Below are 27050 nucleotides of genomic sequence, written 5' to 3' on the forward strand. Positions count from 1 at the left end.
ACTTGTGCCATATATGTCCTGTGCAGTTGGCTAATCTTCATCGGTCAGGAAGACATAATCATTTCGTAATTATAACAAGTAATTTCCTAAGAAATATCACAAATATGGTCAACCTAGGAATAAGATCACGTTGTTATAACTCACCACAGAAATGGATCCCTCATCCTTATGCCGCCTAGACTTGCTCTTCTTCTTCACTTGCCTCGTCTCCGTCACCACCTCTTGGTAGTGGACCCTGGACTCAGACTGGATGAGGGACTGAGACGCCTCTATCGTTGTAGCCATATTCTTTGTTCTGGAAATAAAAAAGGGTTTGGTTTAAATTAAATATAAAAAACAAACAAATAACATTTTTGGTATATAGTTTTTGGTATATATAGTAACATAGGTACCCGGACATGCAAATGGGTCAACTGATGGTGAGTGTATAGAATCGTTACAAATATTAATAATTTCTTATATTGCCAATGTACCACCAATCAAAGCAACTAAGATGTTATGTCCCTTGTGCCTGCCGTCACACTGGCTCACTCATCACAAACCGGAACTCAGCAATACAAAGTATTGCTGTGATAACTACAGGACTACTAGTATTACGAACTACACTGTGTTACACTGTGTGATATAGCCGTAACAGCCTGTGAATGTCCCACTGCTGGGCTAAGACCTCCTCTCCTTTTTTGAAGAGAAGGTTTGGAGCTTATTCCACCACGCTGCTCCAGTGTGGGTTGGTGGAATACACATGTGGCAGAATTCCAGAGAAATTGAAACAAACAAACATGCAGGTTTTCTCACGACGTTTTCCTTCACCGTAAAGCACGAGATGGATTATAATCACAAATTACGCACTTGAATTTAGTGGTGCTTGCCCAGGTTTGAACCCACGATCATCGGTTAAGATTTACGCGTTATTACCACTGGGCCATCTCGGCTTATGTGTGTGATATAATATTCAACGAAATATCTAAAATACTTAACTAAAACTTTATAAGTTCAGTTTAAATCGACAAACAAACTCCAGGCGATTATTTACATCGAGCGGCGTCATCCTGATCCATTTTCAGCTTGTTTAGACTGCAAAAATAACTCAAAATTCCTAATACGGTGTCCCATTAAATTTTCCGAACAAACAGTAGGAAGTATATCTCTTAACATGATATTAACATTTCTATTTATAGGGCAACATTTTATTGTTACGACCATTTTTTACGGCAACATAATTTTGCTATTTATACTCTGTATCTAAAAGTGTAACGTGATACGGAAAGCTAGCGGTCCCGATGGAATACCAGCCATTGTGCTGAAGAAGTGCGCGGCGGAGCTGTCTCCTGTGTTAACGCGCCTGTTCCAACTTTCTCTCTCTTCGGGATGTGTGCCGGAGGCTTGGAGAAGAGCTAATGTGCAAGCGGTTCCCAAAAAAGGGGATCGGTCTGACCCGGCAAATTATCGGCCAATAGCTATCACCTCAGTACTTTGTAAGGTGATGGAACGGATTTTAAACAACCAACTGATCCATTACCTAGAAGATCACTGTCTAATTAATGATCGTCAGTACGGGTTTCGACCAAAACGGTCCACAGGTGATCTTCTAGCGTACGTAACGCACCTCTGGGGTGAAGCTATCGACAAGCATGGAGAATCGTTGGCTGTCAGCCTCGATATCTCCAAGGCTTTCGACAGGGTCTGGCACAGAAGTCTTCTCTCCAAGCTACCGGCATATGGTCTGCCTGCTCAGCTATGCACCTGGATTGCCAGCTTCCTACACAAGCGTAGCCTTCGTGTTTTAGTAGATGGTTGCGCTTCACAATTCTATGTAGTGAATGCTGGCGTCCCCAAGGGATCTGTGCTATCTCCCACTCTCTTTCTTTTGCATATCAATGATATGCTCTCTCTTGGGAACATACATTGCTATGCAGATGATAGTACAGTGCATGGTGGATACCACGGACGCGCAGTGGCTGGGCGGGCGGAAACTGAGGAGAGGCGGGAGAATCTTGTTATTGAACTCGATAGGACATTAGAGCTCATCGCCAAATGGGGTTCTGATAATCTTGTTGAGTTTAATGCCAAGAAAACACAGGTGTGCGCTCTCACAGCGAAAAAGTCACCATTTTACCCTCATCCCTCCCTCTGTGGCACACCGCTGATGATACAAAGCAAAATCGCCATGCTGGGGATGGACGTTCGCTGCGACCTTAGTCCAAGGGATTACATCGAGGCTATTATAAAAACAGCTTCACGAAAACTCGGAGTTCTGAACAAGGTGCGGCGTTTTTTCACGCCACAACAACTGTGCCTGTTATACAAAACACAGGTACGGTCTTGCGTTGAATATTGCTCGCACCTTTGGAATGGCTCCGCTAAGTACCTAATGGAGGCCTTGGACCGGTTGCAGCGACGTGCAGTACGCATTATTGGCGACGTAAAGGTCACAAACACCCTTGAACCTTTACAATTGCGTCGCGAGATAGCAGCACTGAGCGCTTTCTATTGTCTGTATCACGGCGAGTGCTCTGAGGAATTATTCTCTCTAATTCCTGCTTCCCCCTTCCTTCTTAAGTCCACGCGAGCTGGTTCTCGATGTCACCGCCTAACTGTGACATCAATTCCATCGCGCACAAAGAAATTTGGCAACTCCTTTCTTTGTCGCACTACCAAAGAATGAAATTCCTTACCAGCTCACGTGTTCCCCTCCTCTTACAACCCGGGTTCCTTCAAACGAGGCGTGAAGAGGCATCTTGCGGGCCGGCAAGGCGGGGACGGCTAGTACAGAACATTCTTCCCGACTGTACTGGCCGTCGTCGCGTTTGGACTCTACTACCACTTACCATCAGGTGGAGTAGAGTCATTTGCCATCCCGGGGCATATAAAAAAAAAAATACTTTCTTAATAATCAGAGGCAGAGGAAATTAATTTGGTATGTTTGAATGTAATTCGGATATGTAGTTTTTTTATTTATTTCAGAAGTGAAATCTCATAGCGTTAGTAACTTTATCTACATTTACAATAGTCGGATAATAATAAGTGCGGGCCAACTCCAACAACATCCTAAGCATGATCGCTAACAGACTAAATTGTACATTCATAAACCGCTGCTGTATTTCAGCTGGAGCAGTGTACTGTAGTAGTAAAATTAGGTAATAAAAAAATCCTGGGACGTTATTCACACACGGCCATCTGAATCCAAATTAAGCAGAACTTGTACTACGGAAACCAGACAAGTGATATACTATATATACGAGTTTTCTTTTGTAAATACATCCTTATATAGATAATTACACCCAGACTCAGGACAAACAGGCATTTTCATGCACACAAATGTCTGTCCTGGGTGAAAATCGAACCCACAACCTTCGGCGTGAAAGGCAAGTCTATCAAATCTACCAACCTGATTAAATTGTCATGTCCTTATTTTGTGTTTGTAAAACATCCTGAAAAAACATGCATTTTCGAATTAAATTGCCAAATATGCGTATTCAGTCTCTTAACCTCAAAAAGCAGAGGAAGCAGTGGGACATTAACAGTCTGTTATTAAGTTACTTGACATATTATTTAACGGGTGTTGAATAGTGAGTTAAATCATTATCTCTTTCTGTCATCATTGATTAGACATGCGAAAGAAGAAGACAGCATGGTTTAGCTAATCAACCCATAAATAACATTTATAGGTTAATATATTAGCATGAAAGCGTTTTAAAATTAGGTTTATATGTTAAGTTCTATATTTAAATATAGTAAATAATAACTATGACGTAATCGTTAAGGAAAATAATAAAATATATATTTGATGTTATGTTAAATACTGTACGATTTATAAATTAAATAATAAATATATTTCAAATATTAAATTTAATCAATTGCTATACATTTAAATAAAAATTCAAAAATACCAGAAACTCTTAAGAAGTGTGTCCGAAAAGGAGTGTAATTTTTTTACGGTTCGTGTATGGATGTATGTATGTGAGTTTCTTAATTGCACAAAGGGCAGTGATGTTTTTGAATATTTAAGGTAATAATTGTTTTAATTGACAAAAACCAACGTAAAGGTTTTATTTTAAAGTATAAATTACTGATAATCATATTTAAATATAGCAATTGATAAGAACATTATAGGAAAATTGATAAATCCTGGATATTCGATGATTGGTTAATAAGTATTTATTTTATTTTGGTCTATTTATTTGACTAGCTAACCGTCCCGCCTTCGCCGGGTAGAATAACGGTTTGCATAACGTTTATATTCTTATACATATAACTCTAGGTTTACGCGGCGCACGCCAGTAAAGCTCCCAGTCGGCATGGTTTTTTCTTCAACGTCTTCATATTTTAACCAATTTACACGTTACTTGAATGAATTATAGGAATTATTAAGGTTTATTAAAACCTTACTCGTGAATCATTCTGTTCAGTTGTGAAAAATGTATGAAAATCGGTTCAGTAGTTTTTGAGTATATCGCGTACACAGACAGACGCGACGGAAAAACTTTGCTTTAAAATACTCAGTGATAACAAGGTACTACACAGTTTCAGCCGGGTTACACATTACTGCTCCGCCCCCGTGGACTATAGAGTGATGTTAAATAGCCTATAACCCAAGAATTGGGCTATTAGATGCAAAAATATTTTTTTCAAATACAATAGAAGAGCGCGTTCAAATAAAAGCTTTTCAGCTTAATTTTATGAGTATTGATTGCAGTATAATAATCTTTAGGAAATAACATCTCGAATATTCCTATATCAGATATACCCCCTGACTAATAATGAGCGTGGGCATCCTAGATGGCTGGGTCGCGCGTTGACTTTTCACTCGACTTATTTATAGGGACCATTACGTTCATGTATAACGTATAATGTCCATCTGAATACGTAACACGTTGCAGACATATTTAAATCAAGAGACATTTCGTTTTTAAACTTTTTTTTTTTTATTAGGCAAAGGATGCATGTTTAAAGTAAACATTATTATGCCATATGTCTGTTTAATTGATTATCTGTTTTTGTTTGAATATAAAGGTTATTTCAAAATGCAATGGAATTATATTGATCGATTATTATTTTTATGCAGCATTTCTACACTAAAAGAGCCAGGTCATTCGTTGCATAAGATGGCCTATAAAATTCGCTCTTCGAAATAAAAGTGGTAAAAATGCTGTGCTTTGAGCATTGATATTCACATGGAACACATTGTTCAGGAAGTTCAGGTAGTTTTACCGACTACGGTTTTCTTAATGATGCAATAAAAATATAAAAAATATATTTTTATATAAGAGACATTCCAACGAACAAATAGGCTACTTGATTGTAAATTGTCACCACTATCCATTGACATTAACAGTTCCTTCGCCAATACGCCACCAACGTTGGTAACTAAAATCTTATGTCCCTTTGTGCCTGTAGTACACTGCTCACTCACCCTTCAAACCGGAACACAACAATACTGAGTACTGTTGTTCGGCGGTAGAACATGTGATGAGCCCTCTAAAATTAGTCGTGATTTAATTATTTATTCAATTAGATTAAATGACCAGTCTCGTGGTCTGATACCGTTTCCCTGATAATAGGGACAGCCCTTTTAGTATGACGCCACATGCATAGACACATCGGTTTCCGGCTTCGATTGAAATTTTTTTGATTGAACAAAAAATTTTAAGTATCATACTTAATTGTTATAAAAAGTTATATATTATGGATATAAAAGATATATATATATATATATATATATATATATATATATATATATATATATATAGCCTATTTCTTCAATTGACTTAAGTAAAAAAAAACATCTTGGATTATGACCATAATCAGAGCATAGATACATTTTGTTTTTTGTCTTTTTTTAAGAAGCAAAATATTATTCGAAAACAGAGTTAATCTAAGAAATGCAACAAAAAAAGAAAAAAACTTCTCGTATGTATGCTAGTTTAACTACTTTCGATCGGAAAGAATCTTGTTTAGCCATTTATATCAGCAGAAAGTAACAGTGTAAAGTTGTTTTAAGGCGAATATTACGACAGTATACATAGTACATAAGAGAGATATATAGTAATCTCAACTAATATTATAAACGCGAAAGTAACTCTGTCTATCTGTTACGCTTTCACTGTTAAACCACTGAACTGATTATGATGAAATTTAGTAAGAAACAAGCTTGAACCCTGAATACTGAGGAGACCTCCGAGTAATAAATAATTATTGAAGTTTAATCCTTCTTTTGGTCAATTTATTTTCTCATTTATTATAATATATTTTTCCAATTCTATTTTAAAAATCTTTACTCGTTTTAATTTATTAATTATTATACAAAAATTATCGTATAAGAGGAATACCGTTTTGAAACACCAATTACAAATACGCCATAAAGATACCAAAAGTATATTTATAATAATCATAAAATTTATTCTTTAAATTAGAAAATACAGACGTCAATTTCACCTGCCATTCTATTTTATCTATGAATAAAAAACGCGGGAATTATGTACGTTCGTTATTTAAAATGTAAAATGAACCAGCAACGAATACTTCCGCGGATCGTAATATACTATTTACAATTTAAATAGCAGATGTTACAACTTAAAAATTAAATTGGATTTTATTTGAAATGTGCCAATCACAGGTTCTTGAGTAGTATTTACTGAGAAATACTCTTAACTTGTATAAATATAATAGACGTGAATCAAAATGAAAGGTAAAAAAAACATTGCTATCATTTTAAAAACGAATCAGTATTCGAAATTACCGATTGTTTTTTATTGAAAAATAAAACAGACATGAAACATAGCTACATCATATAATATATTTTTTTAAATATATAAGCTAGAGCTTGACAGTTATCACACCTGATGGAAAGTGAGATACAGTCTAAGATGGAGCGCGCTCGCCTAGAAGATGCCTATTCACTCTAGACTTGAAGTACCCATATTGAAGTGTATATATATATATATATATATATTTTTTTTTAAACAGAAGCAAATGCTAATTCATTATGTTATTGGTGTACGCAAGATTTGTTGATAGATTAAATAAAAACACATTTCCATAAACCAAAAAAAACTACATTTTCTAAAACATAGATTACATAAAAAAATACTTAAACCTATTATTTTGGGTCGATTTTCTTCTATTATTGGCTCAAGGTACCTATTATTTAACTAACGAGGTTTCCTATTTATTTAAAATATTATTTCGAATACCTAGGTGTATTATACAGCGATGCCCACGCTCATTATTAGTCAGGGGGTATATCTGATATAGGAATATTCGAGATGTTATTTCCTAAAGATTATTATACTGCAATCAATACTCATAAAATTAAGCTGAAAAGCTTTTATTTGAACGCGCTCTTCTATTGTATTTGAAAAAAATATTTTTGCATCTAACAGCCCAATTCTTGGGTTATAGGCTATTTAACATCACTCTATAGTCCACGGGGGCGGAGCAGTAACGTGTAACCCGGCTGAAACTGTGTAGTAGCTTGTTATCACTGGGTATTTTAAAGAAAAGTTTTTCCGTCGCGTCTGTCTGTGTACGCGATAAACTCAAAAACTACTGAACCAATTTTCATACAGTTTTCATAACTGGACAGAATGATTCACGAGTAAGGTTTTAATAAACCTTAATAATTCCTATAATTCATTTAGGTGACGTGTAAATTGGTTAAAATATGAAGACGTTGAAGAAAAAACCATGCCGACTGGGAGCTTTACTGGCGTGCGCCGCGTAAACCTAGAGTTATATGTATAAGAATATAAACGTTATGCAAACCATTATTCTACCCGGCGAAGGCGGGACGGTTAGCTAGTCAAATAAATAGACCAAAATAAAATAAATACTTATTAACCAATCATCGAATATCCAGGATTTATCAATTTTCCTAAAATGTTCTTATCAATTGCTATATTTAAATATGATTATCAGTAATTTATACTTTAAGATAAAACCTTTACGTTGGTTTTTGTCAATTAAAACAATTATTACCTTAAAATAATATATGGTGTATTATACGGCGAAAGAAAAAGACAGCATTGTTTTAACTAATCGTGCCCTAAAGAACTTTAATAGGTAAAGCCGTTAGTGTGTAAGTGATACGTAATTAATATGCGTATATAATATACAATATCCTTTAAATATATCAGCTGTTTTTTGGTAAAACACTGATTTCACTCTTTCTGTCATTATTAATTTGACATTCGAAAGAAGAAGACAGCATTGTTTAACTAGTTATCTGCTAACCAGATTTTGTAAGTAAGGCCGTATAATATAGTTAATGTGTGTTTCACTTTCGTGTTTCAAGTCGAGTTTCGAGTTAGTTCGTCAAGAACAGTGTGTTTAGTGCGAGTTTTGTATGCTTGTTAGATAGCGTTAACGTTAACTGCCTTTGTATGATATGGAAACAGCGCCAACTAGTGATAATAATTAGAATACCATACAATCGCAGTTAAAGGTTTTTTACTTATTAGTCAGCGTTTACGCTGGCTACGTTTTTTTATGTAATTAAAACAGCGCCATCTAGTGTCAAAAATTGTATTTCCATAATTTACGTAATTTAACAAAAACTTATTAGATAGCGTTTACATTATCTGAATTTTGTATGGAATTAAAACAGCGCCATCTAGTGACAATAATCAGAATTTCATACAAATACATACGACAACGCCGGGTAATAAATTAAAAACAAAACGAGGTTATTACATTTCATACCTTATGGGATCTGGAATTAAAAATATTGCGTAATAATAGCCGGTGTTAGTATAAAGCGATTCGCATTCGGCGATGTTCCCGGGACGGCGTATATCAAAGTGTATATTTCGTTGTTTACTTGTATCACTTTGTATATTTGGACTGTGTGGGTGGAACGTGGCCAGAGGAATTTCTTCACTGTTTCAAATTTGGAATCTTTAAATATTTTACACAATATTTAGAATATCTTGGTACATCTGATTAATTAAATATTATATGTCTCTTTCTATTATCGACATAAACGAAAAAGACGAAATTATTTTAATTAATAATTAGAAAGAAGAGATTATTAGAAATATGTTTTTTTAATTTATAAAGTAGTTACGCAGACGGCAAACAGGCCATCTAATGATAAGCCACCACCGTCTATAAACGTATTGGCGTTGTAAGAAATATTAACTTCCTTACAACACCAATGCACAGGAACTAAGGTGTTATGTCTTGTGTCTGTAGTTTCACACGGTATGATCTAAGTCAGACTGGGTACTGGCATCGAGGTTGCCTTCCTTACCCGGGCTGATCTGCCCCGGCAAACTAACTTGAGATGTCAATTGTTCTGACCAGTTTCAAGACGAAACCCAGTGGCTGTCGGTATGTCTGGCCCCGGTATCTTATTCGTTTAGCTAGATTGTAAGCTGGTGAAAAGTTAACATCGCCAATTGTTGTTAGATGCAATTATTTCATTAATAATAATTAAACATTTATATCTAAAAAAATCTACCAACCCGCATTGGAGCAGCGTGGTGGAATAAGCTCCAAACCTTCTCCTCAAAAAGAGGAGAGGAGGCCTTTAGCCCAGCAGTGGGACATTCACAGGCTGTTACGGATTACGGATCTAAAAAATGGTTTACTATATATCTTCAAATAAATGTATGCGGCGATATATAAAATTTTATGGTTTATATACCGTTGGTGTCATTTCACAAATGATTATCTGAGCACGATATTTACAAACATAATTGCCTTAGGAGTTTTTTTTTATTGCCATATGTTTTATTTTCAAAATTTTATCACTGCTTGCCTAAGGCCTCTTTTTGTGGAGAAGGGGTTGGAGTTTCTTCCATTGTGCTGTTCCAGTGCAGATTATACATTTGACAGATTTTAATACGAACCAAGCAGGTAGGTCTCTTGTTCACGATGTTATTCACGAGCATGATATGAATCAGAAAAAAAATTTAGTGATGCTTTATTAGGATTCACGTGTTTCAACCACTGGCCACCACCATCAGCTTTTTAAAGATTAATAATTTATATCCCAGAACTAAATACGACGCCTGACGGAAATTGTGACCATTTAGCTTTGTATTGCAAAATATAATTGAATTAAAAAAAAAAACATTTATGTCAATCGTATACGATCAGTTTTCATAAAATCTAAATTAAATAACGGTACGAACTTGTTACGGTCAGTACCATCTTTCATACTGCCATGCAATTAATTGACACGATTAACTTAATTTGTGCGAAAGCGTGTAAATACGCAATTTTGCATTCCAGTTTTTTTTTCTGCTCACCATCACTGACTTTCATAGGAATGGTAATGTGATCACTTTTCCGATACGAGTATAGTTTATTAATTATAGCGCATTTGTGGGACAAAACGCTGTCACATATGTGACACAAACCGAAATTCTGTCGCATTTTGGTTTTGCATCACTGGTTATAATAATAAAAGCACATTTTTTTATGTTATAAGTATGCGGCAAATGGACTACTTAATAAATATTGGCGTTGTAACAAATATTAACGATTTTTTACAACGCCGATCCGCCACCAACCTTGGGAACTAAAACGTTATCCTTGTGTTGCGGTATATATTTGATAAGTTTCATAGGGTACCGATCCAGACGCGCTTGGACAAATCCCTACCAATTAGACTTTAAATTAAATATACCTTGCCCATATTGGTCAAAATTAACGAGTCAAAATAATACTTTTAAAAGTATATAAAACCTTAGGTATTTAAAGAGATAGCGAATATTAAGCTACGTGAGAAAAACGAAACACTTTATCTGTTTCCTTCGAAGCGTTTGAACATGAAGACATTTTTGACAGTTATTTGGACCGCATGTAATCAATTGTACGTGTCGCACTCCTCGCAGACAAAGATCGACTGAGATGAGGTGAGACAGCACGATTCGGTCGGTTCGATTAATTAAGACTGGTTGAATTTTAAAATTAATTGGTCAAAGCTTTTATATATAATTAGCGTACAAACGCAGCTTGGTCCGCGTTTGCGGAGGAGGTAGGTGTTAGAGACCGTGTGTCCTTTTCCGTAGCCCTGTCAACGTGTGCGCAAAATCATGATCATCACGTAGGACTTGAAAGTATAACAAGCATACAAACTCACTCTCGCGTTTATAATATAAGTGAAGATTCGCTTTCCTAGCTGTACGTATTCATAATATATTAATCGTCTTGATGTCTGAATAAATAGGGGAGATATAAAAATATATTATTATTGTTCTTAAAAGCATCGATTTAGATTTACTTAGTATGTCATATAATTGGTTATCTGCAATAAAAACTATCGAGTGGCGACCACGAACCGGAAGACGCAGCGTGGGCAGGTCCCCCTACAAGGTGGACCGACGACTTAGAACGAGTCGCGGGAAGCCGTTGGATGCGGGCAGCGCAAGATCGGATAACGTGGAAATCCTTGGGGAGGCCTTTGTCCAGCAGTGGACGTCTATCGGCTGATATGATGAATAAAAACTCGATTTCGTAACGAAGTCAAGCCAGTTATCTTTATTAAATACAAAATCGTTTATTTAACGTCGGGCCCAATTTTTTAATAATTTTCTCTTTACTTCTTAAAAGGTTTTTGTGGGTAAGTGTGGCCGAAGCATTAAATATTCGCGTCGCCATCACATCGTTTGCTCGAGCAACGTGTGCTATCAGCCGAAACGATTACTTTTATTGAATTATGTATTTGATTATTAAACACTTACCATAATTATAACGACAATAATTAAGGAAGTAATTATTTTCTGTTTAAATATATTTCGTTAAAAAAATTAAGCATTCTTAAATGTGTTCTGAGTCCTTTAAATAAAAAATAAAAAAAAAACTATACAGATGATTCTTTAATAGTGTGGGTACACTAGAATTTTCCGCCAAAAATCTTAAGCTCACCTACCAAAAGATCACAAATTCTTGCGCTAATAAATTCGTCCGGTTCGACTATTCCAGAAATATTCATCGCGCATGAAGTTAGTTCAAAGCGATTCGTAGGGAATCTAAATCAAACATATCAGATTGGTATTTCGTTCTCACCTGAGCACTTGGCAACAAGCCTTGGGTAAAATTAACCAGCTCGAAATATAGAAGGGCAATTTGCAACTCGGTTAAATTTTGCGCATGCCTTAAGGATTCATTGGAAAGTATATTCTTTTGATGGACACGCTAAAAATATCTTCTGTTAAATATGTTAATTTGGATTAATTTTTATTGGAGAAAGTATTTTTAATGTCGATTGACCAGATAGTTAAAAAAAACCTTAGAGATTGATATTAAATAATTATAAAGAATATTTTTAAGTATATGATTAAGTATCGATTTTAAAACGAGCTGTTTGTTTTTTTATTTAGTTTCATTGAATTAAATATAAGCACTGATAATGTAGAAATTCATTCGACTAAATATAAAAACAAATAGACTAACAAAATGGCGTTATTTATAAATAGAAATTGACTGGACGCGAATAAAGTAATAAATATTTAATGTGTTGTGTACTACTGGTCCACTGGTATACGATATTAATGAATTACTTTTTGTTCAAATACTAACGAAGTCATATAAATACTTGAAAGTTATCAAATTAAATGACAAAATCGAATTTATTTTGCTTAATTTTCATAATTATTATATTTTTAAATTTGGAATACTTTCTTTCACTTGATATTAAATATGTTTAATTGCGAGTTGAGAGTTTCAAAATAAAAATTTAAACTTTCATTGTCCGACTCAAGAGTTAGCGTCATTGTATGTTGAATTATGAGTTCAACACCCGTAATCCGGGGAGTATTCGCAAGTGGCAACACCGACGCACCTGCAACGATGCGCTGGCGCAGGCGATTGGTTAATTTTAGAAACTGTTATGTCACGACAATGCAGTACATCGTATACATACGTTTCCTGGTTGCATTTGGATTAAGTCGGGCAATGAAATGATGTGTCAGGTAAAATTACAATCGTTTTATAATGGACATTGATTTGCTGAGGTATATAATTTCATAGTTTATATATAATGTCTCCTCGACATATATGTCGAGACAGTTACATAAAATTAAAATAAATTTAAATGTAATCTGTCTGTACAAAGGTGAATATTATGAAGTCTGTTTAGTTTTGTGTATTAATATAATAGTTATTATTGATTTATCTGAGAATAAAAAAATAAGACTTCGGACTTTCTTTGTCATACATAGATTACTGTTATTTTATTTAATTATCTGATGGCAAAGGAATAAGTTTACACGATTACGAATTTAAGAAATCATTTTATTATTAGAACTTTTTGTATTCACTTGAATTTTAACAGGTTCGGTAAACATTTACAAGCCATAGCGATTAAAATATATCAAACATTATAATGCACAAGTGTGTGTGCCAATACAGATGCACTGTCTATTCCCTGTAATTATCCGATGGGACGGCAATCCGACACGATCGGAAAGAATTCAGGCGCAGGAGCAAAGGCTTTTCTGACGAACGTGTTTGAGTTCAGGACCTCGGTATCTGCGGGCTTATATCTAGGTCACCCACTCATCACATACAACAGCAATACTTATTATGGTTGTGTTCCGGTTGGAGAGGTGCGTGAGCCAGTGTAACCACAGGCACAAGGGACATAACATCTTAGATCCTAATGGTGGTGGCGCATTGTTGATGTAGGGAATGGTTAATATTTCTTACCACGTCAATGTCTATGGATGGTAGTGACCACATATTATCAGGTACCTTATTCCCGTCCGCCTACCTATTTTATATAAAAAAATACTTTTCTATTTCATTTTCTATTTCATTTATATGTAATTCCTTGTGGTTCAAGCTTGCTTCATACTAAATTTAATCAAAATCGGTTTATTAACTTACCCGTGAAAGTGTAACCCGTGAGAGGTACTATCGTATTTATAATATTACTAGCGGCCCGCCCCGACTTCGTCCGGGTTGATCAATTATCTTTTATACGCCAATGATGACTTAGACTTTTATAGAAACAAAATTGATACCTTGGGTTATTATTGCCATTTTCGTAAGGATCTTTAATTTTTTTTTAAATAAAATATAGCTTATATTATTCGCTGATAATAAAGATTTTTGCAGATGAAAGATTTTTTATTTTATTGGTTTAGTAGTTTTTGAAGTTATCCATTACAAACAGATATAGAAAAAATCAAATTCTTCCTTTTTATAATATTATTATTAGTCATTATGCATCTATATTAAAAAATATATGCTACCGTATTGTGTAGTGAAAATTGTTCTAGAAGATGAGGTGCGTAGCAAAAGAATCTAGGTCTTGTCGAGATAAAAGAAACACGACATCAATGGCAAGTTATGCTCTCTTAATTAAACACATTAGTGTTGTAAATGTAGGCAACATCAATCAGTTAATCATATAAATCAGTACTAAAATTGGCGGGCCGTTGGCGTGGACGATAGTACGTGCCTATCACGCCGAAGGTTCGATTCCCACCCAGGACAAACATTTGTGTGCATGAACATGTATGTATATCCTGAGTCTGGGTGTAATTATCTATATGAGTATGTATTTACAAAAAGAATAGTATCAGTCGTCTGGTTACCATAGCACAAGATCTGCTTAGTTTGGGATCAGATGGCCGTGTGTGAATAATGCCCAGGATATTATTATTATTAATACAAAAATTTCATCTTGGACATATATCAAAATGAAATCAAAAAGCATGGAAAATAATGTATAATAAAATACCTAATACCAAAATCAAATGCGAGCGAGGTCGTGAAACGGTAAATAGTAAGCTATAATTAACATAATTTAATATCAAAATAATGACACATGACAGTTGTAAAACGTTTGCGTCAAAAAACGTTTCACTCAAACAATATATTTCAAATGAGACCTTGAAATTTGTCTCTCACCCCACTCTAAAATATAAAGAAATGATTTCAAAAATGGCCAGAGAACTCTTCATGTCGAATTTCCATCCCATCGAAATAAGAGTGAGGGAGGTGCAAGCGCACTATAGTCTTGCGCAGTTCGCTAGTTTCCTTTGAGATTGGCCAAAATCCGCCAGGAGGACATCAGTGTTTACAGTAGATTCATTCGTGTTTATAGAAGTTTCTGAGAAATGGAAGCTACTGGACACTTAAATATAAAACGTATATAGTTATTTAATAATCTCTAAAGTAAATGAGATAAAATCTTTGCAATAATATTCTTCTTAATAAAAACGAGGCCATTAAACGGTTGATGTATCAATTAATGTATGTTATGTTTTTAAAAAAGCGATTTTATAACTGTTTTTTTATGTTGAAATATAATTTCGCTTAACGATTTTTTAGAAATTTAATTGATTTTTTTTATTCCATCTTCGTAATTATTTAAACACATGGTTAAGAAAATTTTGAAAAGAAAAATTAAAAAATAAATAAACGAATATTTCTAAAGACAACGCCAGACTATCGGACTACTCCAGTTAGGGTTGGTGGTGGTGGAAAGTTGGTTAGTTCTTAATTTCTTCGATTATTTTAATTACTATTAAGAGCAATGTCAATTATTATTATTTCAAAGAACAAGCAATGCAGTTTTAAGGAATTACTAATATTCCTATTTGTCCCTTTAATTAAGCATAAAATCAATTTTTTTTTATTCAAATAGACTATTACAAGTACCTATGAATCGTGAAGCATTACCACCGGTTCGGAACGTGGATTCTACCGAGAAGAACCGGCAAGAAACTCAGTAGTTAATCTTTTTTTTTTACACAAATACATTTGTATAAATTACATACATTTAGTTCCTGCACGAGATCCAGCAATCATTCAATCCACGCATTCTTGTCAGACATATTCAGTAATAAAGTTATAAGGCTACACTAATAAGAAATTTTATTAAAAATGTCTGTGTCTGGAAAAACCGATAACTTTATTAAGGCGAAAGAATCTTGGAATGTTAATTTTATTTTTATTTCGAGTATTAAATTGATGTATGTAATTTTTCTTTGTAATATTATTAATATTGTTACATATATATAGAATATTTTCATAAATATACTGTCATGCAACTGTCATAATAATATAATTCTCTGTGGGAAGCTCGAACTCCTAAATTATAATCTTATGGCCCTTATTTGAAGAATGAATAAGGCTTGTGTTGGAGTGGGAGAAGTCAATAGCCCAAGATGTCAGCATCGAACCTGCGACTTTTACATCGCTAGGCGGCGGCGTATAATATGAGTATTGTGACACTTTTTTATTAATATTGCATATAACGATCTCCTATGATTGGACGTACATATCGTTTATATATTTCTAAGCATATTCTTTATTATATTTATATTTGACTATTAATAAAAAAAAAATAGAATAGGAGCCGAGATGGCCCAGTGAGTAAGAACGCGTGAATCTGAACTTGTGGGTTCAAACCCGGGCAAACGCCACTAAATTTACATGTGCTTAATTTGTGATTATAATTCATCTCGTTCTATACGGTGAAGGCAAACATTGTGAGGAAACCTGCATGTGTCTAATTTCACTGAAATTCTGCCATAATACACATATTCCACCAACCCGATTTGGAGCAGCGTGGTGAAATAAGCTCCATACCATCTTCTCAAAAAAAAGGGAGAGGAGGCCTTAGCCCAGCAGTGGGACATTCACAGGCTGTTACTGTTATAGAATAGGTAGGCAGACGAGCATATGGGCCACCTGATGGTAAGTGGTCACCTACGCCCATAGACATTGGCATTGTAAGAAATGTTAACCATCACTTACATAGCCAATGCGCCATAACCTTGGGAACTAAGATGTTATGTCCCTTGTGCCTGTAATTACTCACACTCTCTCACCCTTCAAACCGGAACTCAACAATACCAAGTACTGCTGTTTAATAATTGTTAGATATACATAATAAATAAAATGTGCCCCAAGCTCTATGAGCTCAAGAGACTTACACGCTTCAGAAGAGACAGTTATGGGTGAAAACGTTCCTAAGGTATATAAAATTACTCCTTTCAAGTTTTTGTGCGTCCATTTCTACAACATTTATTAATTTTAAAAGGTCCTTTATACTTCAGTTAAGATTAAGCGATTTTCACCTCTCCGTCAATCATTTTCGCTCAATACTGGTTTACAAATGAATACAGCTTTATTGTTACTTATACCACAAAGGTTTTCGTTATCATAACATCCAGACGAGACAAAGGCGCGGCTGAATCATAAGTTGCAAGTTATACAGCTAAGCGTTTTCGAGACTGCCCGCCAATTTTATAATTTTTATAAATAAAATACAAAATTATCATCGAGCGTACTGCAAATTTATAATTCTGACAGTTAAATTCGATTTAGGAAATGACTCAAATTTTGCATGTTCCTAATATGTCAAATCAGTAAAAAGAGGTAAATTGTTTATGGTTCAATTTAAATGTCTTTGATTAGTAGATTAGTAGACAATACTCCAGAAGGCTATTAATAAGTAAGGTCTATGCCAATAATGCTATTCTGTAAGAACTCACTTCATCACTCACGCGTGAAATGTTATAATGACAGCTATACCATTTTTATGTGTGTATTATTTAAATGTTATAATTAATATTTTACGTTTCCTCGTGAGTTTCGAGTTTGTTCTTACAAACAACTCTGTCATATTTCATACTTATGTATAATTAATTGGTAGACAAACAAAACTAAAGACTTATAATGACAATATATTTTACTATAATTTGAGGGTGGATGTATGTCGTACATAGTACCAGTAAATATCCCTAAGTTTAGTCCCTAGTCTTAGGCCTTTCCTTGACGATTTGGAGTTTATTTTACTTTAGATCACTCTGCTCCAAAGCTAGTTAGTTGATAGACATGATGCAGAATATCATCGTACACATGCAAGTTTCCTCACTACGTTTTCATTTACAAAATGAATTATAAGCACAAATTTAGCACTGAAATAGAAGAGCTCGCCTGGGTGTAAACATGCAATCTTAGGTTAAGATTAACATGTTCTAACAACGTTGGTAATAAAAGATAAATTGAAGTTCTAGAATTTACGATAACCTATTCAGAACTTTCAGATTTTCATTAAGATATGTATGTCAATGTTGACGAAAAGACAATAACACATTCTAAAAACGTGTTATGACCCATTTGAAAAAGATCCAATTATGATTGCGTAATTATTATCTCAGTGTATATGTTACGTGTACGAATAGTTTATTTATGTGTTACACTTTAACGCTGTAACTACTCAAACGGTCTTTATGAGATTTTGGATACAGGTCAGAAAAGGACAGAGTACCTTACTCCTCCACCCCTCCTCAAACGCACCTCACTAGCATAAATGCATATATAATGAGTAATTGAACAATTGGATCACACCGTTTCTAAACGTGTAATTCGCTGAAATTCGACCTTAAAATGGTCACATTAAAATAAACTCATCGTCCAAAAACGTATTATTTTTGTATATTTCAAATGTCCTTTATATATATATGAAATTTTAAAGTTTTGTGTAATAGTTTACATATGACAATAAAAATTTTTTAGAAATGAAAATTAAATAATAATTTGATGTTTTAAAAAAATAAATTACTGAATAAGTAAAGTAATAAGGAATTGTGAGGAAAAATGGAATAATAAACTTTAAATGTCGTTTCTTTGGATATAGAGCAACCTCGAGTTTATTTATTTTTAATCCTAAGATAATGAAATAATAATAAAAATTTTGCTTATATATACAAATATATATAACTCAAAACCTGCGACCAGTCACATACAGATTTGTGAATTAATTTGTAAATATTTAGAACTAGCTCCGTTCCGACTGTGCCGGTGAAGTAATGAAAAATCCGAATTGGAATTTCCATAAAATTCACTCTTACTGAGCTTCTACGAAAGATGTAGTAAAAGTAACAATGCTCAATTTCCATCAGAGTTGTATCGTATTTCGCTAACATATTCTATATTTTATCTATTATAGCAATATATATCTATAATAGCTTATCTGTTACATATAATATGTAAGAGAAATACACCGAAATGTATAGAAATATCATATTTGACATTTCACGTGACGAAAGATAAATTAGAAAAAGACAATTTAAAACGCTTGGACTCGAAACGAATGCATTTGTCAAAACCCGTTGGTTCTATCTACCACTACGTTTTGCATTAAAACTGTTAACTCTGATGTATGAATACAGGCCCGCCACAAACACGAGCGTTGACCGCACACCACATGCTAGCAGCACTTTTTGGGGATAGAATCTCATATCTCATAATGATAATAAATAATTCTTTATATCACGCTTTATTCGTATTGATATTTGGATTTTAATTTTAGTAAATTAGATTTTTAATTGTAGTTATATTTTGCAACAAATGTCACCAAGAAGACTTTTGATTTATATAACGTTGGTGTTTATATTTTAATAAATATAATGAATTTCAATACATTAGTATGTAATTGATTTCAGTTTCTCGTCCATTTTGAAAGAAATAAGTTCAACAGATATTTGAGACAGATTATATAAGAATGAAATAAAACGAAAATATAACACATTCAATAATTGACTTAACAAAACTTTTTGCGATTATAAGAAGCTATTGGCGTTATATGGTTTTACTTATAAACGTATGATACATTAAGTAATTCTGTCTTCTTCTTTCGAATGTCAAATCAATAATGATAGAAAGAGCGAAATCAGTGTGTTAAACACTACAAAAAAAAAACAAAAACAAACAGGCGCTAAGCAACGTTTATAATAAAAATGTTTTTATATTTTTACATAAATAACGTATCAATTAACTTCTATAAAGTTTGCTGTTATCCAATATACAAAAGAATTCAGGTCAAAAATACAATTGTAAGCCAACGTACAAAAAGTTTTATATATCTATCCTTGTCTAATGCTCTTTTGATATCTGAATACACTGATGTTTTCACATGTAATCAGCTAAACAGCTGAGTTAGCAAAAAGTAGTAGATTTAGTTGAAATAAAACATGAGGTGGGACGTAACTGTAGCGGTCACTCGTGAAAATGTCAAAACCAAGTTACGGTGATACGCTATTTTGATCCTTGTATCCTTTAAATGTTATAATTATTATAATCAATGTGGCATATCGCTTTCTGACTGTTTTATTAATATAATTCTTATTAAGCTGTTATTACAGAATATGTATAATACAACTATATATATAATAACAACATAGAAAACGTTATCTCATTATAATAATAAAATAATAATGTCCTCCAGACCGATTTCGGCCACGGCGGCCAATCTCAAGAGAGATTAGCCAAACTTCCAGACTCCGGGCTGCTACTGAGAATTTTCTGACAGAAAAACCCAATAACTTTTATTCGCCCGACCTGGGAATTGAACCCAGGACCTACGCATCTGCGGCCTTACATCAAGCCACTAGACTATCTCATTATATAAATCATTTCAAGCTCTATGAGCATATTTGAAAAGTATTAACATAGCAACATTTATTCATACAATTCGATTGTGATTGGTTTAAAGCGTTTTAAAGTTTTATTATACCATAGATATCGTTTCAAATCACGTTTTAATATTGTCTATTTATTGTATCTACTTGACTGACCATGACAAATCTATTTAATAAACCAAATTTATTCTCAATCTCAAACCACCACAGTCGTGTTGTCTGTGCCTTATGTTTGTATTTGTCAATTGTTTTGATTTCTGTTATTATTTAGATTACTGCAACAGTCTCATTACTGATGAATATATACGTTTTAATTGGATTCCTAATCTTGTAATATTTATTGTAGGTCTCTTTAATAATTTCATAATCAAACAAAAACGGCTTGACGGATTTGGATGAAATTTGAAATGGAGATAGCTTATACTTACCCTTTTACCTCACACGCGTATGGAAGCTAGTGATTATAAAATTTCTATAATGTCATGAAATATTTAAAATCAATCTTATATACAGTCGGCCTCGGTATATTTGTCGTGTGTAGATACTTTCTAACGAATGTAACGAAGATGTTTTGATTTGGCACACGTTCCTAATATCCCTGTGACTCACGCGAGAGGTAATTGATAGCTTTAATGAATCACATTGCCATAAGAAAAAAAGAAACTGCGATAACACTCAATATTTCTGCGGTCACTCGCGCTGCATTCCATTATTTTTTTATTAAATATACAACCTCATTATTTGAATTATTTCAAAACCTTTTTTTTAATTATTAATTAATTAAATAATGCAAAAGTTAATATTGTAACACTTGTGTCAATATTAAAATCACTATTGTATTTAATATTTCATGACTCATTTTTCGAGTTGTTATAGATTTAAGCTATATTGTCAGAAAAACAATGAGTCTTTTTTTTAATGTATGTATATATATATATATATATATATATATATATAATTATTATATTAATCGTATATAAATGTTCTCTTAAAATTTCCAACATTTATCAAATGATTTTTTTGGATTGGGTTTCATATTATTGTAACATTTTAAAAATACTGTGTTCTAGATTATAGATGAGACTTGATAAAATGTTTTTAGTAAAAGTAAATAACGAAAGGCACCGGATTGAATTGTAAGCGTTCAGACTGCAATTCGTTCCAATTAGGATTGCTTATTAGGTAGCTTGTATTGAATGTGAACTGTTATTTTATTTATATAAGAATCATTTAATATGTATCTCAGCCGATGAGTTAAATTTGTTGATATCTTCATATCCCAGTGGTAAGAACGCGTGAATTTTAACCGACGAACGTGGGTTCAAATCCGAGCAAGCAACACTGAATTTTCATGTGCTAAATTTGTTATTATAATTCATCTCGTGCTTGAAGGTCAAGGAAAACATCGTGAGGAAACCTGCATGTTTCGAATTTCACTTAAATTCTGCCACATGTGTATTCCACCAACCCGCATTGGAGCAGCAAGGTGAAATAAGCTGCAAACCTTCTCCTCAAAAAGGGACAGGAGGCCTGTGTGAGTGGGACATTCACAGGCTATTACTATTCATATCTTCTGCTCTCGTAGAAAGTCTGCAAGTCTTTTATCAGTTGTGGAACATTTACAGGCTGTGACGGATGACAGAATATTGTACACGAGAGACAGTATATGTACATGAAAGATGAACTTTAAGTATAATTAATTTTTTTTTCCTGGGACATTATTCGAACACGGCCATCTCATCCCAAACTAAGCAGAGCTTGTGCTATGGAAGCCAGGCAACTGATATACTACATATACTATTTTTCTTTTGTAAATGCATACATTCTTACATTTACATTCTTTTTCTTTCTCTATTTTATAAAGGTAGGATGACCATTGGGCCACCTGATGGTAAGTGAACGCCAATGCGCTAACCTTGGGAACTAAGATGTTATGTCCCTTGTCTCTGCAGTTAAACCGGACTTCACAAGAATACTAAGTATTGCTGTTTAGCGGTAGGATATCTGATGAGTGGGTTGTACTAGCCCAGACGGTCTTGCACAAAACCATAGTCTTAACTTGATAGATTTTATTAGTGCTGAGAGAACACTTAATCTAAATAAATCTTTGACTGTGTACGCTTATATACATTTAAATATAGACTTACGTTTTTGCCACAAAATAGATTTTTTCGTATTATTGACAAGTTATGGATCTTTCATGTTTCGGGTCCGGATATCGGAAGGTCAGAACAACGAAGACGATTTATTATTGGGATTAATGCCTAATAGTTATTGGTTTAAAAGCATAATTGTGTGTTTACACGTATCATTGGGATAAACCGAATTATGACATTATTTGTGATACAAATTAATGTTATATTAAAACAACAAACAGGAAAACAATTCAAGGAAAACAATATTTAAGCCTTTTTAGTAACAAGAAATAATTTGCAATGCTCATGTCGTATTGTTCGTGATGGCGTGAACACACTGAAATGAAGTGAAAGTCATAAATAACCGCCATTTACTCGAATAATCAATTTTTTTAAGTGAAATTTCTGTGGAAGCGATGAAATTATTTTCAAGGCCTCATTTGAATGCAACGTTTTTAAATTAAACCTTACTGAAACATTTCACTGTATATTGTCTCGCAAGCGCTATTTTTATTTTTTTATTATTTTATGGTAATCTGTGTTAAAATAATTCCTAATGTTTTGTATATAAATATATATAAATGTATGTAGTTATATTATTAAATAACGTCTGAAATATTTTTTAAGCAAAATTCAAATTTCTTGTTTTAACAAATTATCGTTATTTATTTCATGAAAACATCAATATCTTTAGCGAATAAACACGAAACGTCATTACTTATGTTTCCAGAAACGGCAAAAAAATAAAAAAATTGGCTATTTGCACAGATTTTTTTCAGTCCACATGTTTGTGCGCGAGCACAGGTCTTTTTCCTCACTTAGGAAGGTACGGAAATATTATACGACCGGGTAGGAATTAAAGAGGCACGGGAATTTATCACCGCCAACTTTCTATCTTCGAGCTACTGACAAATTCCTGATAAACATAAATAGCTTTTATTGTGCCAGGGTATGTTTTCAAGACATTCGGATCTGCCTTATAAACTAGCCGCTATACCAAAAAGGCAGTACATATATCTATGTAATAGGCCCGGACTTAAAGCTCCAAGGCAAGACATGAGATGTCCCTCTCTGAAGCGGTTACAGTAAATTTATAGTATTATTTTTGGCTGGACGGGCCTTGGACCCTCGGCCTTGAAGGCCTAGGCATAAATCCGGGCCCGGTAGACGGTAACAGTCATTGACTTAAAAGGTAGAATTTAGTTTTAAAAATATCACCATTCCGGTGTTCACTATAAAAAATCGATCTTTCTAAATATATAAAAACAGAGACAGTTCAATTTATTATTGTTTTATTATGTATAGAGACGAATATATAGACATAATTGATTATAACATATGTTTACTGACCTAATTGAAATATGCATACCAATTAAATCAATTGACTTACTCATGTTTGGTGACCATCGAAATAATTTGGTTTCATAAGCATAACTTGACATAAATGGATGAAAGACTGCATGAGACAATATGTTCAGAACCATGAATAATTTAATGTAATATTTGTGACTATACCTACGTGTGAGGGAGGCAGATGTCAGGTAGCTATTTGGCTACATCCAAATCTGTGTAGTCAGTAGTTTTTGCATGAAAAAGAAACATAGATTTATTCATCCATCCTCTCAAACTTTTAATAATAATATTGGTAGGATGAAGGAAAACATTGTGAGGAATTGTGGAAATACCATCTGAACGGAAATAATGTGTTATCATATGAGGTCAATACCCTTTTACCAAGAAAGATTACAAGTATCACAAATATATATATTTCTTTATTTAAGACAAGAAAGCAGGGGCAATAATGTAGGATCTACACAACCCATATTCATTGACCGTCAATGCACTACCAACCATAGGAACTATGGCATTATGTCCTATAAATACACTGGCTCACTAATCCGCCTAATGTTCTAATTCAAAATAATAAATAAATAATGTAGTAGTATCATGTAAAATGTTAATACTTTAAAATTTGGTTTTTGATTATATAATATTTTTATCTTAGGTTTGACTCTTGCATTTAGTGAGATATAATTATTAAGCTGTAAATTCATATTTTATGTCATCGTATAAAAGCCAGGGACAATTTGTAAAAAAAAGTATATTATAATGTATAAACAATTTCTGTTTTTGTCCGTAATGAAATAATTCTGCTCCAAAGTGAATGTATAATAATAAAAATGAATCTTTCTTGTTCAATGACCCATGAAGATCAGAAAATAAAATACATATTAGAAAATTTAATTGTGTTTTTTATAAGCAAGTGTTAAGGTAATCTATTGTTATCCAATATGGAACAAAAAGTCAAATAACATTCGACCTCTAATATTTAAATCATTATATCCAATTATTTTTTGTAGATATTAATTACATTAATTGTAAAAAATATATTTTGATAATAAATAATTCGTTTAAATAATATTTCTTAGGTTAATTATATGTAATAATAACTACTTATATTAATTGATATTAGGCCTACATAAAAAATAAAATTGCATTTGTTAAAAAAATGCAATATGATACAGGAGCTTTTACAGAGTAACAGACAAATAATTTTAAAAGATAAATGTGTATTCCGAGTTGTAATATATACTATGAATCTGAGAATATGAGTCAGCTTTTTGTCTACAAAAAACACGCTGTTCCCAACAATAGGAAATATGATAGAGTTTTAAGAAGTTTAAAACAATTTTAGTCCATGATAAATTATAGTTTCTGTTAGTATTCCATTGCTTATTTATGGCTCTTAACATAATAAATATAATGGTAACATTTTATTGGCAACATTAAAGAGGTGCAATGAGGTGAAATAAATGCTAAAATAATGCAAGGTATTTTATTTCCAGTATGAATATTCCAACTAAAATTGTTAAATGTCTGGAAAGTTCCACAATTTGAAATGATTCCAATATAGTACCCATTAAATTTCTTGCCAAGTTGTTAGATTTTATTTTGTTTATGATAGAAATTATTTCCACCCATACTAATTGGATTTGGAAAATATTAGAGTTATTGTCTATTTTATTTTTTATTTTAAATCATATTATATTTAAAAAAAATATATATATATTTTAATTCACATTTAAGCAAATGATAGGCATGTTGAAGTTCTTAAATATTTTTTCTATTATAGTTATTGTAAGAGAATATAGTTTTCTTATTTATATTATATAAGTTATTTAAGAAATAAATAAATTTCAACAAGTCTTAATTAAGCTGTATGAATATTTTGCTATAATAGATGAAAAAAAAAATTATTAAAAAATAACTCAGTAAGTTAAGTACATCATTTTATTTCATTAACATACTTTGACTATTGTTATCAGTAAGTCAGTAGTTATCCAGAGAATGTATTTACTGTACTAATGGAGACTTTATCTGTCACTTAGTCTACTGCTACTGATATACAAATTATCCTTTAAAATAATCATTTCAAATACTTGCCATGCAGACATATTTCTAATTATAAACTACGATTGATATACTTGTCCATTGATAAAAGTAGCTAAATCAAAACGCCGACGTCGTAAACAGAATGAAACATTTTTTTTTAATTTAGTACATTTCCAAAAAGTTATGTAATTTAAAATGAGAACACTTTTGAAGTTCGAAAGTATTTAGGCTAAGGTAAGACGTATTCTTATTTCAGGTACTAACCCTCACCTACTGACACGAATCTGTTGAGTCATTTACGTTATCCTAGCGTCCAGCGTTTGGCTATTTTAAGAAACAGTAAATGACCGTTAGAAAATTTAATTCGAAACTTAAATTGTGTTCGCGCCAAAATTACGATAATAAAGAACCTACTTACTGCTCTGACGTGACGACGCAATGCCAAAGGAATGCAAGTAATGCAACAGATGATACCGCACAAAGCTTTTTTATTTTATTTTTTTAGTCCCTCTTTATAAGCGTTTTCGGGAAAACGGTTATTCAGTACGCTAAAACATCATTTAATGAACTCAGTTGTGTTGATTTTTTCATTACTTAATTTAAAAAAATATATGTTTAAGTCAAAACTTACATTTTTCCTTGATCACTACATAAAAAAAATCAGTACAAACAACACACACGTTCACTGTGTACACCACTGCACTGCAATCTGTCAAACATTAGAGCTTAGTGTTGCTAGTTGCTGCTTTTCTTAACGAATTTCCTCTCACCCAATTTGCTTGATATATTTGAAAATACGGAGTAGGTTTTTTAGATTAGCAGATGAATTATATTTATTATGGATTTTATTTAGATAACATTCAAAATAGTTACTAGGTACTATTGCTTAAAATAAATTTTAATTTGTTACAACATTTTAATCGATATTGCCATAGTAATATTTGTAAGCTCCCTAGTCCCACAGTTTGTACTCTCGGAATTCCTTGCCAGCTGAGAGGTTCACGTTACCTACCTACCTTTTATTATTATTAGCGTTGACTAAAAATAGGTCAAATATTTAAAAATGCCCGTTGGCACGTATTGCGGTCCTGAACAGTTGTAATCACATTCGCAGGAGTGTTAAATGTGAAAT

General features: G+C 33.0%; 1 protein-coding gene across 2 annotated transcripts in view; it reads right to left on the bottom strand.

The window, feature by feature from the left end:
* Positions 1-26625, bottom strand: part of LOC126777863 (uncharacterized) — a 43417-nt gene extending 16792 nt beyond the window's left edge. The window contains exons 1-2 of one of the 2 annotated variants that reach the window (XM_050501110.1): positions 26550-26625; positions 145-295 (exon numbers count right to left, since the gene is read on the bottom strand). In XM_050501110.1, coding sequence (XP_050357067.1) covers positions 145-285 — 141 coding nt within the window. In that variant the 5' untranslated portion in view covers positions 286-295; positions 26550-26625. Of the gene's footprint in view, positions 1-144; positions 296-26336; positions 26356-26549 lie in introns of those variants that run through there. The other variant, XM_050501111.1, reaches the window with a different exon arrangement.
* Between the last annotated feature and the right edge of the window lie 425 nt (positions 26626-27050).

The sequence above is a fragment of the Nymphalis io genome, chromosome 24, assembly GCF_905147045.1.
Source record: "Nymphalis io chromosome 24, ilAglIoxx1.1, whole genome shotgun sequence".
NCBI lineage: Eukaryota > Metazoa > Arthropoda > Insecta > Lepidoptera > Nymphalidae > Nymphalis > Nymphalis io.